Source organism: Lemur catta, chromosome 6 (genome assembly GCF_020740605.2).
Source record: "Lemur catta isolate mLemCat1 chromosome 6, mLemCat1.pri, whole genome shotgun sequence".
Lineage (NCBI taxonomy): Eukaryota > Metazoa > Chordata > Mammalia > Primates > Lemuridae > Lemur > Lemur catta.
Window position 1 is genome coordinate 43,068,026 of NC_059133.1, and position 15,881 is coordinate 43,083,906.

General features: G+C 34.5%; 1 protein-coding gene across 5 annotated transcripts in view; it reads right to left on the bottom strand.

The window, feature by feature from the left end:
- Positions 1 to 15,881, bottom strand: part of CNOT2 (CCR4-NOT transcription complex subunit 2) — a 100,170-nt gene that overhangs the window by 67,322 nt on the left and 16,967 nt on the right. For 3 of the 5 annotated variants that reach the window (XM_045553370.1, XM_045553372.1, XM_045553371.1), the window contains exon 2: positions 1,657 to 1,799. In XM_045553370.1, coding sequence (XP_045409326.1) covers positions 1,657 to 1,704 — 48 coding nt within the window. In that variant the 5' untranslated portion in view covers positions 1,705 to 1,799. The remainder of the gene's footprint in view (positions 1 to 1,656; positions 1,800 to 15,881) is intronic. The other 2 variants (XM_045553369.1, XM_045553374.1) reach the window with 1 other exon arrangement.

Below are 15,881 nucleotides of genomic sequence, written 5' to 3' on the forward strand. Positions count from 1 at the left end.
GAGGTGATGGATACCCTAAATATCCTGACTTGATCATTATTAATTCTATGCATGTAACAAAATATCACATGCACCCCATAAATATGTACAAACATTATGCATCAATTAAAAAAAGAAAATATTTTCAGGCAGCAAAACCGTAACCAAGAATATATTTTCCGGGTAAGCTCAAAATCCTGGATTATTTGTAAATAATGTAACTGGACAATGGAGTATTTTTAGAGTATAATGTGCAAGAATAAGCAAATCTCTTCATGTATAAAACATAATTCTGGTTTATTCTTTTTAATATAAATTTTGGCATTCTCTACTAATACAGTTCCATGAAACAAATCCAAGAAGTGTGACCAATTAAAATGTTACATAAATCAAGGTAGTAGAAAGTGATTGTGAGGGTGGGAGGAGATATAGCCAAGTACAAATAATTAGCAAAGACTATGTTGGTCAAGTCTATGAGGACAATTTAGGAAAAAGGTTACAATAAGAACTGATTCAGCAGAGCCTCAGCTTACTCTGGCTTATGAAAAGCATAAAGATCTAGCAAGAAAACCCAGACATCAAATTAGGTGAAACTCTAGAAAGGTTAAGTATGATATTCTTTTTTATTAGGGACAGTACCCAAACCAGAACTCAAACCTTATAATCAAAGGTTCTTTGCTATTATGCACCACAAAGACTAATTTACAATTTTCTCTGCTGTTCACTTTCCTCATTTGAGGAAAGAAAGAATTAACTAGACTAAAACAAATGATTAGCAGATAGATGGTTAGTTAACCAAAGCTGCTGTTATCACAGAAGTTGCCTTCATAATCTAGAGGGGAAATGAAATTGGCGAGTGAAAAAGAGATTGGACATGTATCTGTGCAGGAAGCCTAAAAGTTTACTTCTACTTGAGCTTTAAACAATTCTGTATTCTGAATCATCATATAATGTGATAATGTATTATTATCAAATGAATAAAGCAGGTTTCCTTTAAAAAATTAAAATCAAGCGTTATACTTGTTTTCTAAAATCACTGCCTAACAGTGATTTAAAATTTGCCTTCTTTTTAAAGCTGAGAAAGAGGTAGGAATGTTACATTTCAACCAACATTTCAGCATCCTTACAAACAACATAAGGGATGGATATTATTAATCAACTCATTAAATGAGAAAACAAGAATCTAGTGTTTTAAGGACAGCAAACTAATGACAAATTCAATAGAATTTGGGTCTTTGAACACTCTTAGTTTCTCACTTCTATTTCTTCCATACTCTATCCACTTTTGTCTACATTTCTGTGATACATAGTCTATTACACAAAATATAGTCCTAGACTTCAGGTTTAGTCTTTCAGGAATAATATGTGCAAAACAATCAACACTTTGTTTTATGAACTATTAGCTCTGAATCCAGCCATCAAGTCCTAAATTATGTATCAGATAATCTAAGTTTTAATAAATATATCAGAAAATTTGTTTCGACACTAAAAGATTATGAATATGACTTATTTTGAAAAATGTTCCCAACTAGTTCAACTATCAAACTCAATACATTCATTTAAAATTATAACCCCAAATTCTCAAGTTGCTGGTTCCAATTAATATAACACATTAAAACACTTCAATGTAGCTACATGACCAACAGTGAAAAAGGAAAAAAAAGAAAATGGTCTTACCTGGTAGTTTCTTTTCTCAGATAATGTATGTCCATCAGTCCTCACCATAGAGTCGTGTCCTTTCCTCACAGTACTGGAGGCAATCAAATAGAACTGTCACTCAAGGGTCGTGTCACAGGAAGGACCGCCCACCAGTTCTCCCTCTAGAGTAGAATTATCCAAAAGCCATCAAAATTACTAACATGTAAGTACATGAACAGTAGCAAAAATATCCGATACACAGAAAACAAGAAAATAAAAACAAAAATCAATTGTTTTATACTCTAACCAATCTTCTTCTTAACCATTTAGGGAGTGCTAGATTGGCAAACACACTTTATTTGAAACATCACTAAATATGAAAAATTCTTCCCTCCCACTTCTACTTTCTCCAATTAAGACTGCCTGCGAGACATCACACACAGGGAAGAAACTTACAGTGAATAAAAATGAAGTGGACAAAAAAGCTAACTTCCCAACTGACACATTTTTTCTTTTAAGTGAATTTTCTCTAGACTCAAAAATACCTAATTAATTCAGATTCAGTCATTTAACTACAAATTCCCGCCCTCCAAATGCTTGCATATGGATAATAGGAATGTAAGTTGTTTACATAGCTACTGACTCATTCTAGTTATGACGTTTATTCCCATGTCATAAAATGAGAACACATTATATATTTTTAACATGATTAATAGATGCAAACCTAACTCAATAGTCTATTAAACTTTATCCCAATAAAGAGCAACAAATGTCAACTTTCACTGATGGCTTTGTCCTTCAGTCTTCCAATTTCATGCATATTCCAATAGAGAATTCATTTTTTTACATTGGACAAAAAAACAATGGGGCTCATTTCTTAAACTAGACAGATAAGTAACAAATCTAGAGCAATTATTTAATATCATATGAAACATACTTTGTAAGGGGATAATAAAAACATCTAATTTATAATTCATAAGGAGAATCAGTATTATTAAAACCAACATACATACAGGCACACATACATATTGATTACCTCCAAAAAGCAATCTATTAGTAAGGGCAGAAAACGTTTTTCTAAAAAACAAGTCATTAAAAACTAATATTACTAGATTTAAGTTTTAAAAAGAATCCATATGACAAAAACACATACTCTGGCTCCTCTTTTACAGATTTGAACACAAAGGTAGTAAGAGCTATATTTTTACTGAATTCTGACGATCTTACATTGTACACGTTTGGCTGCAATACTTCAAGATGCCTGGCTCTATGGCAAAACTGTGGTAATTGCTCATTACCACACTTATATACGCCTTTAGAATTAAGTATGTCTCTCTTAAAGGAGAAAGGTTTTTTAATCATAAGTATATTTACTACTATAAATGTAATTCTTATGATTTAGCAAAGAATTGGGTTATTCATAAGGAAAAATTACCAACTGAATTGGATATTCAAGAAGTTAAGTGACACATATTTGGCTTCAACTTAAATTTTCATGATTGTCACAAAAAGAAAGCAGTTATTTTACTATGCATCCCCTAAACAATAACTGTTGTAATATTAATGTTTTATAATACTAAGTTTTAAAATAGTGCCTGCCTTACCATTTATGTATTCATGACTCTAAATTCAATGGACAAAATTTCAGTCATTACTTACAGAACAAAAATATTTTCCTTCTTAAATAAATTATGTTGAAGGTAAAGTCCATGCATTACCTTCAAATTATACTAGTTCCATTAAAAGATATGTTAGAAATCTAAACTCAGGTAATTTTCAATACCTCAATGCTGTAAACATCTTTAACACAATCTAATTATACAACAAAAGATAATTAGAACTAAATTTTAAATGCTAAATGATACCTTAACAATAAAAATTAATATTTACTCTGTAAATTTACTAGACAAAAGAAAAACCTTCACTTTGGAGAACTATGGATTTTAGTACAAAAGGAAACTTGTTATTCATTTTGCTTCCCCTTCTCGGGATAATTGGAAATATTTCACAGACTAGGGTTTCAATCCACAGCCACTACATATTCTAACCAACATGGGAGTCAAGATTCTATATTGAACTAAGGATCATTATCTCCTTTTAGTAAACAAAAAGGAAAAAGACTGAAGGCATTTTATTTTCTTCCAAGTAAACATGAAAAGTTAACATTTGCCACCACTATCTTCACTATATTACATTAAATAAAAATGTTCAGTGATAAATTGTGTTAATATTCTTCACATCAGGAATGAATGGATGCACAATAAATCAAATTTTCTTAAGAGACAGAGTCTTCTTACTCTGTCACCCAGGCAATGGCGCAATCATAGCAAACTGCAACCTTGAACTCTGGGGCTTGAGCCCCCTTTGGGCTTTCCAAGTGCTGGGATTACAGGCCAAATAATGTAAAATTAAATGTCTGGCATCCAATCAAAAATTGGCAGTCACACAAAGAAGCAGGAAATATAACCCATAACAAGGTAAAACATAATAAATGGAAACAGACCCAGCAATAATACAGATGATAGAATTATTAAGTAGATAAGGATGCTAAAATAGGTATTACATATATCACATACATTCAAGAAGATAAAGAATGAACATGATGATAATAATGTAAAGTATAAAAGAGACCCAAACTAGCTGCACAAAGGAGTTTCTTTATGGTGGCAGAAAAGTTCTGTACTTTGCTTTTGGCGGTAGTTACATTACACATGATAAAATACCATAAAATGGTAGAGAAAAACATAAAAAAGTGAATGCATACAAAAACTGGTGAAATCTGAGTTAGATTTGTAGTCTAGTTAGTTATATTGTGCCAATCAACTTCTGGTTTCAATAATGCACTGCAGTTACCTACGATGATACTGACAGGAAAAGCTACGTGATGAGCATATGGGACATTTTTGTAGTATTTTTGCAACTTCTTATGAGTTTATAATCACTTAAAAATTAAAAGAACTGATCTTTTAAAGAGAAACATTCAATATCTGTAAAGAAAAATATATTGGCTAGGACTGACAACAGCTTAGATGCTGCAAAAGGAAGTTTAATGAACTTGAAGACACTGCAGTAGGATAAAGATCCAAAACTGAATAGTGAGAAAAGGGATTAGAACAGTGAACTGTAGGACAGTGAACTGTGAATTGTGAGACAGTATCAAGCAAGACGGTGAATGGTGAGAACATACCGAGCAGACTAACATTAACCAACTAGTGTCCCAGGAGGAGTGGGAAGGATGAAAAAACAATGACCATCCAGGTGTGATGACTCATGCCTGTAATCCCAGCACTTTGGTAGGCCAAAGTGGGAGTATTGCTTGAGCCCAGGAATTTGAGACCACCCTGGGCAACATACTGAGACCTTGTCTCCACAAAAAAAAAAAAAAAAAAAAAAATTAGCCAGACATGGTATGGTGTACTTTTGCTACAAGAAAGAATCCAGACTCAAAAGGCTACATATGGAATGATTCCATTAAAGTAACATTCTGGAAAAGGAAAAACTACAAAGACAAAAAACATATCAATTACTCCTTTGTGGCCTTAGTTTCCTAAGCTGTAAAATGACATGACTGATTCAGATGAATTTTTTAAATGCATGCAACTCTAAAAACTTGTATTTTAAATATTCTGCGTCAAGGTAATCGACTCAGGAAAGTGGACTATTACAGCTGACTTTTTCCACATTTTCTTTTTTTCTCTCACTTCGCTGCTCAATAGTATTTATATTTTGGAGGTTGGAAATGGTATCTATCTAAAATAGCTGTAAATTGGTAGTCATTACCACACTCAATTTTAAGTAAAAAACCATGAATTTGGTTAAGACAGCTGAACCAGTTGTATAGGCTTCTTTTTTTTTTTTAAACAGAGGACACTATATTTTAGGTTGGCTATTAATTAGAACAAACTTTAAGATGTGACTGATTTCATTGGAGCACAATAAAACCTGAAGTAAATGTACTTAGCCACTATCTTTAAAATTTTAGGGTTTCTCAAACTCTAGAGCTATGTCAAGCAACCTTTTCTTGTTACTAGGTAGGCTGCAGTCACAAAAAATGTCTTCTTGCCCTTATCAACTAATTTTTAGCTTGATCATATGGATAAGTGTTTTCAAAACTGAGTTGACGACTCATGATATGTACAAGAAACACAGGCAGATGAAACAAAAATAAATAAAACTCAAGAATTTCAGTTTCATACCATACTTGATCTGGGAAAACTGCCATCTTAACCAAAAATAGTTTTTCTGAGTATTGTAGTAATACAAGTTTCATAGATTTATAATTGACATGTAAAATGAAAAGTTGCCTCTATTTGCAAAGAAAAACAAAACTTAATCAACAATATTCTCTTGAAATCAATTTACTGTCTGGTTGTCATAATTTTAATGTTTATAACTTAATGCTGTGTGTGTCTTCTACTTTCTGTAGGGGTAGCTTTCCTAATACACTACTTCTAACATGTCTGTGTAGCTCTCTCGCATATATTCCAAGGAGGATTCTAGGTATCTAACACATAAAATTTACTATAAGTAGAAAATCAGCAGATCTATCTGTCTTAAAGGCTCAGCACCTCAAGACACAGAAATTTTCTTCTACCAAGGTTTAAAAGTCTCAAATAAAATGAAATACAATAAAGGAAGTCCTACTGAACTTAAATCACAAAAGTTCAAGAATTTCAGAACCACAGGTTTGAAAATTAAAAGCTCCTCATTTGATTTGGCTTAAATAAAATTGGGAACTAAAATTAAGACAATAAGGGGATCTATCTAGTCTTTCTGCTGCCTGAAACTTACATATACATATATTTACACAAGTTGCTTGACCTCTGTGGGATTCAATTCCCTCATGTTATGTATGAAGATAATATCTGCATGGTCTAGGTCTAGTTCATAGTCAAGAGAAGCAGCAGCCAGTGAGGGAAATGAAAACTAAAGAGAGTATGGTAGATATCCCAAAAGCTTACTGGGATAAGTGGTTCAAGGAAGAGTGTAATGAATTGTTTCAAAGGCTGTTAATTAAAAAAAAAAAAAAAAAAAAAAGAGAGAAGTAATCTTTGGATTTAGCAGCATGGAGATCATTTGGCAATCTTCACAAGAATAGGTTTGGTGAAATGGTGGACATAAAAACACTAATTAGATTGAGTTCAGAAGAACAGAAAGAGAGGAAGTGGAGACAAAATATAGGCATCTCTTTCAAGGAGTTTTGCCATTAAAGTGAGAAATGGGAAATAGCCAGAAAAAAAGGTAAGAGTCGAGAGAAGCCTTTTCTAAGACTGGAAAAATGATGGCATAGAGGAAAAAGCTGATGATACAAAATGCAGAGCGGAGAAATTACTGGAGTGATGACTTTAAGCAGATGTGGACAGAATCTCTAAGAGAAAATGGCAGCCTTAGACAGGCACAAGGATATATTATCAATAGAAACAGAAGAAATATAGTTAATGGGAAGAGACTCAGGTGGATAGATACAGTATAAGAAACTTATGGAAGTTCACATCCAGTTGCTTTTGTTTTCTTAGTAAAATAAGAAATAAGGTCATCATCTGAGAGTGAGGATACAGGAGGAGAAATTACAGGTTTGAGGAGGGAGGAAAAGGTATGAAATAGTCTTCTAGAAAAGCAGGAGAATGAGAGATTAGAAGACACAGTAAGTGGAACTGCCATGTAGCACCATGAACCCTTGTGAGGTTGGTATTCTCCAGCCACATGCAATTGCAGGGACAGTGAGATGGATTTAACCAAAGCCAGTGAGTATAAGGAAGCATGACAGAGGCAAAAGGACAAAGTAATGATGATTACAATCATGGGTAAGAAAAGAAGTGAGAGTATCTCTATTTGCCTACTAAGTACTAACCATACTAGCTTTCTTTGTTTCTCAAACACATTAAGTCAGTTCTCAACTTAGGGCCTATATATTTGCAGCTCCTTTTCAATATAACCCCAAATTTTTAAATGCCAAGTTGCTTCTTGGCATCAACATTTCTGCCTATCTCTCTTCAGAGAGGCCTTTACTGAACACCCAACTATCTGAATTTTGTTCTCATTTGCTTGTCGTCTTTACCGTTTATAATATAAACAGAGGAACCTTTATTATGCTTACTACTGTTATCTCAAGTACTTAAAATAGTGACACATAACAGATACACTTTATTGAATGAATCACAAAAATTATACTAAACCTTTTACTAACTTTAATTTTATGAAAACATCATTTCCCTTAAAAGACTGCAACAGAAGCAACCTGGCTAATAAAAACAAGACCAGCAACCAGAAAATTAATTTTAAAAGTTGTTACTGCAAATCATAAGAAATACATACTTTAAAAATATATACATTTATTCCCCTTGATATTCTGATGCAGAACCAGGCCTTTTCTTTGAGTTTAGGATTAATAACTGGATTTTCATGTAATCTTTATTTGCATAAACTGTATCTATAATATATATTTTTAAAATACAGTTTTATTGACATGCCATATAATTCATCCATTTCAAGAATTCAACAGTATTACTGCATTCAGAGTGTACAACCCTCACCACAATGTTAGAATATTTTTATCACCTCAAAAAGAAACCTTGTACATGTTAGCTTTTGTCCTATCCTCCTGGTTCTCCCAGCCCTAAGTAACCACTAAGCTACTGACTGTCTACAGATTTGCCTCTTCTGGACATGCAATGCATCTTTTAAGATTCCCAGTTTCAATTTTGTTTAAATTTAAACAAGACTCTAAATGTGCTTAAACACCAAAATCTTTCTGAATTTTTACAAATGTTTTACAGTTTTTGAATAATAGTCTCACCACAGCAGACACTCCTGCTTGACTCCCTAAAAGCCCTTTTACCTTGTGACCACCATGGCTGTTTAAATATTCGACCTTTCACACATGATTCAAAAGTAAATGCTGATCAGTCTAAGCCAATATGGTAATCCTACCCCCACCCCTTGTCAGTAACTTATTTATGAAAGAGCATTTGAACCAATCCAGGTCAGTGAGATATGAGGGAAAATCTGATGGTAGGATTTTTAGGAAAGGGGAAAAAAACAGCCCTCTTTTCTCTTTAGGCTTTGTTGTATCACAATACCACACCTAGAACTACTGTAGCCATCTTGTAACCATGAGGAGAGTTAGCCTGAGGACAAGCTGACACTCTGATAAGGGTAGAACAGAAAGATGAAAAAAATCTGACCATGATGTCAATTACTTAACTATTGCATTAACCAGCGACACAAAACCTTCCTCCAGATATGTGAGAAAATAATTTTCCATAGTTTAGTCAGTTAAAGCAAAAGCTTCATAAATCTCAAGGCTTATCCACATCTAATCCTTTAGTAATTCGTAAAGAACTTTATGTAAAGTCCTTCCAAAGCATTTGCCTTGCTTTTCATTAAAACAATAGTTCTGTCTTTCTGCACTCAAATTTCATATTAGATCATACTTAAAGTAAAAATACATTAGCAGTGGCATAAAAGTGGATTCTTGCTATGCATATAACTAACCCTGTGGAGAGAAAAAGGTACAAAGTAAACTAGTTTACTAGCTGTAAGCGCTCAGAATGCTCAGGACTACAAAAATTGAAAGCAATGGCAGGTCAGTTAAGTGGAAGTTTAAGGACATCTGTCACAAATACATGTCTGTATATAGTAGAGCACATATTCTCCTATGGGGAGGAGCAAGGCAGCTAAAAAGTCCTACAAAAACTTAGTACATGTTTCCAAGAGAGAAATTAAAATCAGAGTACACTTAGAATCAAAGAAGTAGAGGTATGAGTCTACTCAAATCAAGGAGCATAGTGGTAAGGAAGCACAGAAACTATAAAGAACCTTTACCTCAATATGTGTTGTTTCACTGCTACTGAATTGAGAATATTTGTAAAATTCTACATTTCAAAATTTTCAGGCAGCATAGACAACATGTAACATTTGTTTTATTTACCAAAGAACCAAATTCCATTTTATCATGTTATATATATTAAGGATAACTATAGCAGTTTGGCATTTATAAAGGACACCTGTATTCCCTGTTAAGAAATATTAAGTAACAAATTATTTCAAATGGAAATTTACCAGAGATTTTCAAACAAGCGTTCAATATTAAAACAGTCAAAGAGCCCTGATACTAATAACCAGAGACTCTTTTGTAACTTCTTTCCAAAAATACTTATTGAGCCCTACAACATACCAGGTAGTAAATAAAAAGGTTTCAAAGAGAAATGCACATAAGAAGTACAGAACTGGAGAACTTATTTCTGGAATAAAAACAATTTGCAAATTGTTCTCCATAGATTTATAAACTACTTAAAACTGACACAAGGTCACAAATGGCAATAATATTCAAACCTTTAGTAGTAATATTTATTCACTGAAGAATGTATTTCATATGCACTAAACACAATTTATATTTACCTAATACATAGCAGACACTAAGTTAAATGTCTGGTGGACTGATAAAGGCAGGAGCTCTTAATCTGGGTTCTATAAATCCTTAGTCTCTTGACTGAATGTGGAGAGTGTATGAACTTGGATAGGGGAAAAAGTTACATCTTTATTTTACTAACCTATAATTAAAATTTAATATTTACTTATTAAAAATGTAGGCAACAAGCCATACCAGTATTAGCTACACCTATAATTTTTGTTGCCACTAGAAACCACCGATATTTTCAAATCATTTTAGTTGCTTCAAATTTTGAATTATCAATTACACTCATCACTAGTCTAAAAATTACTATATGCCACTAGACTTTGTGCTGATATGCATGTTACTGAGTTTGTTTACTCAATATTTAAAAAAACTGTACTCTAATACAATTGGTGCCCTCATAAACATGAGTATTTAATTTTGCACATAAAAAATATTATTTTGAGAAGGGGTCCACACGCTTTACTAGAAAGCCAAAAAGTTCCATAGAACAAAAAAGGCTAGAAACTTCTGGATTAGAATATCAGAGGAGCATGGACTAGGTTGTTGGCAGAGCATAATGTAAAAAGCACAGTACTTTAAGAGCTGGAAAAAGCCTCAGAGCAAACTTAGTTGAAACATCACATTTTAGAGATAAAGAAACTGTGGTATGGTGGGAGTAAGAGCCTTCCTTGTTCAAGGTCACACACACAGCAAATTAGTGACAGAGCCAGAGAAAACAGAACCCAAGATTTCTGGCTCACAATCCAGGGCTATATCAACTTTGATGTGACTTGGCTACAAGAAAGCAAGACAGGGCAAAAACAACTCTAAAAATATATGCCAGAAAGTTACTACGAATTATATAGAAAAAAGAGGTGTTTTGAAAAAGAAAATGATGGGTGAGATGTTAAAGCATTTTGAAAATAAATGCCAGGGCATGAGATGCCGACTCAAATGTTCAAAAAAACTAGTCCAAAACCAAACAGGTAAGACCCTTTCTGCATACTGGACAGACAGAAATATTCCAAAAGCCATTAATACACTGTCTCTCTCACTTTTCTTGAAACATGCACTGCTTAGTCTATTTTCCCACTTTATATGAGACACAGGTACAGTAAAAATGTCCGTAATTATTCTACAACAAGAAAAAAACAATGGCACAGGCACAATGGTAAATATCAAATAGCAGCTGGTATCAAATGTCAAGGAGACAACCGAAAGCATCAGGGACTATGGCTAACCAGAGGAGTCCATGAACTACCAAGAACTACTCAACTCTAGTTATTGCTATCAAGAGAACTAACTGTTCACCCAGAATTTCTATATGGACCCAAAGTATCCTTCAAAAATGAAGGTGAAATAAAGACATTTTCAGATGAAAGAATGCTACCATATTTCATCACAAGCTGATCTCAAAATATTTCTTAGGACAAAAGGAAAACAAGGCCAGTAGGAAACTTAGAATTTCATGAATGAAAGAAAAAAAATGGGAAAATATGTATGATAGACCAGGAGTTGACAAACTTTTTTGTTAGGGGTCTGCCAGATGGTAAATATTTTAGGCTTCGTGGGCCAGTCTTTGCTGTAACTAATCAATTCTGCACTGTAATACAAAAGCACCCACATATAATACATAAACAGGTGTGGCTGTATTCCCATAAAGCTTTATTTACAAAAACAGCTGACAGGCTGGATTTGGCCTGCAACCACAGTTTGCAATCCCTGTGATAGATCACTTTTTTCCTCTTAAATTCTTTAAAATAAGCATGATAGTTTAAACCAAAAATTAGCTCACTGTGTTAAAATATGTGAAGTACAGGTATTACATACCTGTAATACATATGACAACTACAACATAAAGGGGGCTGACAAAGTTTCCATATTCTACTTGAAAGGTTGTAAGTGAAGTGGATTCAGCTAGGTACTCAAAAAAGGTATGTTTAAGACTTAACCCCCAGGACCTCTGAATGTAACCTTATGTGGCAACAGTGTCTTTGCAAATGTCATCAAATTAAGAGGTGGTCATACTGGATTTAGGAGTGCCCTAAATCCAATTACTGGTGTCTTCAGAAAAGAAAGGACAGAGAGATTTGAATACAGAAACATAGACACACAATGGAAAGAGAGAGAAGAAGGCTGTGAGAAGATGAACACAAACTGGAGTGATGCAGCTATAACACCAAAGATGGCTGGCAACCACCAAAAGCTGGAAGAGGCAAGGAAGGATTCTTCCTTACACAGTTCAAAGGGCTCATGGCCCCACTGAAACCTTCAGTTAGGCCTCTATCCTCCAGAACCATGAGAGAATAAATTCTGCTATTTTAGGCCAGGCAAGAAAGAAGAATCAAAAAAGTAAAAAACAGAACAAACAGAAAATTAAAAAATTAAGTGGTTTACCTAAATTCAAATATATCAATAATTATATTAAATGTTAATGGTCCAAATAGGAGACTGTCAAACGGTTTTTTAAAAAAGATTATATGCTGTCTACATGAAACATACTTTAAATATAATAAGTAGGTAAATAAATGGAAAAAGATATATCATGTAAAAACTAAACAAAATTTGGAGAGGCTACAATAACATCAGAATAAGTACACTTCGGAGCAAGAAAAAAAATTAACAGGGATAAAAAAAATTAAATAAAAAGGCCAATTCATCAAGAAAACGTAACACTCCTAAATGTATATGCACCTACAATAGCGATTAAAACTAAAAACACAAAAAACTGGTAAACCTGAAAGAAGAAACTGACAATTCCAGCATTACATCTGGAAATTTCAATACTCTTCTCTTAGTAATAATAGAGCAAGTAAACAAAAGTCATCAAGAATACAAAAAAAACAGAACATCACCATCAACCAATAATATCTAATTGACATTTATAGATCACCATATCAACAACAGTAGATTACTAATTCTTTAAATGGGCAAATGAAGCATTCATCAAATAAGCTACATCTTAGGTTATTTTAAAAAAACAGTAAATTTAAAAGAACTGAACCCATACAAACGATGTTCTCTGACTATAACAGAATTACACTAGAAATTGACATGAGAAACTGGAAAATCTCCAAATACAAAAAAATTAAACCACACATATCTAAATAATCCACAGGTCACAGAGGCATTATAAAGGGAAATTAGAAAATATTTTGAATAAGACGCAGCTAAATCAGTGCTCAAGGGGAAATCTATAATTTTAAGTACTTATATTCGAAAAGATCTCAAATCAGTCAGTCATCTATGCCAGTGGTCTCCAAACTATAGTGAGTTGTATAAGTATTTCATTATATATTACAATGTAATAATAGAAATAAAGTGCACAATAAATGTAATACACTTGAATCATCGTCCCCACCTGCCTCGACCCTGGTCCATGGAAAAATTGTCTTTCATGAAAACAGTTCCTGGTACCAAAAAGGCTGGAGATCACTGATCTAAGCCCACACCCTAAAAACCTAAGAAAAAAGGGCAAAACAAACCAAAAGCAAATAATGAAGATAAGAGGAAAAAGCACTGAAACTAAAAAAAGAAACTAAAGAAAACAGAAAATCTAATTCTTTAAAAGAAAAATCATTAAAATTGATGCAACTCTAAGGCAGACTGAAAAAGAAAAGTCAGAAACTACAAATATCAGGAATATAAAGACAATATTTATTTAAAGAAACCACAGGCATTAAAAGGATTATAAAGGAATACTGGAACAACTTTATACAAATAAATTAGAAAATTTAGATGAAATGGACCTATTCCTCAAAAACTTCAGACTGCCCAAACTCACTCAGGGGGGGGAAAAAAAAAAAAAACACAGAAAACCTAAATGATCCTGTAAGTACTAAAAAAACTGAACTCACATTAAAAAACCTCCAGGCACAGATAGTTTCACCAGTGAATTCGACCGAACATTTAAAGAAGAAATACATCAACTTGATACGATGTCTTTTCCAGAAAACAGAACATGAGGAAATACTTCTTGAGTCTTGCTCTGTTGCCCAGATTAGAGTGCAGTGACATCATCATAGCTCACTGCAATCTCAAACTCCTGGGCTCAAGTGATTTTCTCACTCAGCCTCCCAAGTAGCTGGGACTACAGGCACATGCCACCATGCCTGGCTAAGGTTTTAAAATAATTTTTGTAGAGATGGGGTCTTGCTATGTTGCTCAGGCTGGTCTTGAACTCCTGGCCTCAAGCTATCCTCCAGCTTCAGCCTCCAAAATGCTAGATTACAGGTAAGAGTCATCATGCCCAGCCACCTTAAGTCATTTTTATGAGGCTAGCTAGCATTACCCTGACACCAAAACCAAAGACAATACAGTAACTAACAAACACAAAACCAAAGACCAATATTCTTCATGAACATATGGGCAAAAAAGCTCAACAAAATATTAGCAAATCAATAAAATGCTCAAAGGTCAATGCTCTATTAACAAATAAGTTTTATCCAGAGAAAATAAGGCTGAATTGTCAAATTCAATCAATAAAAAACTACTTAAAAATCAGTAAGAAATTTGATTCTCTGGAGATTGTTCTAAGGGAATAAAGCAAATGAAAACCTATTTCAAATAATCTACTAATCTAAATAGGAACAGCAAGAATCTATGGCACCTGGGCCACACTGCCCCTTCCCACCTCCTGCCAGCTCAGCATAATGAAAACTCTACTCTGGGCAGATGTGGTCAAGAAGACAGGGCTCTCTCCCCCAAAAGCTCCCAGTCAAGGGGTAGAGTGCATCCCATGACAAGCAGGCTAACAGAATTTCTTATACCCAAACCCCACCCCAACCTTCCTCCACCAGCCTCAAAACATAGGCACAGGCTCTATACTAAACACAACAGGCCTAGAATACTGAGGTCTCATTTGCCTTCAACCCATCTTACTACATAAGATGGAGTTCCACACAGGAAGAGGCAAGCAAAAAAGACCAGAGGCTAGCACCCCGCCCAGTGCAATGGCTCAGAGATTCTGCTGCATAGAAGCACCAGTCCTAAGAGCAGAGAGCTCTGCAACTATCCCCAAAGGAATTGACTTTATTTGGAACAGAATGTAGAGAAGTTCAAGCCTAAGAGTACTCTCAAAAACATGGAAATTTTGGTGGTAAGCAACTAAAAGGAAGCTGCTAGCTCCAAGACAACAAGCTAACCTGCAGTCCCCAACCCCAGGGCCACTGCCCATTACCAGTCCATGCCTGTTAGGAAACAGGCCCTGCATCACTGCCGGAGCTCTGCACTACCACCACCACTCCATCCCCTGTTCGTGGAAAAAAGTTGTCTTCCGTGAAACCGTTCCCTGGTGCCAAAAAGGATGGGGACCACTGAGCTAAACCACAGGCCAGCTAGTCTAACCAAAGAGAACCAAAGAAAGAGACAGCCAGGAAAAGCCCTCTTGGGTTCAGATCAAACATTAAAGACTGGCCTCAAAAAATGCCCCTGCAAAGGGGCCAAAATTTAATTTGATCTGACTGTGGAGCAATTTGTGCCCCAGAGAACTGTCAGAAACAACAGAAAAATCAACAGCAGTTAGTGGAAACTAACATCTAGGTATGATACCAACAAAGGCAGAGAGCTCAACAGACATAAGTGAAAGAGACAATCAGAGACAGCCCGCTAAAATCACTGTCATCCCAGGGCAACTATGCCCATGTTCAAGGGTGTATTCTCTCTGATGTAAGACATCAGGTACTTCACACTGTAACGGATATAAAACTTCACTAAAATAGTCCAGCCAAGCCACTAAACTAGCAAACAACAACCCCCAGAAGAAAATGGATCAGTGTTCAGAGATGCTACATACAATGTATTATATAAAATGTCCTGCCCCTCTTTCCCAATTACAATATGCAAAGAAACAGAAGTAATCCACACA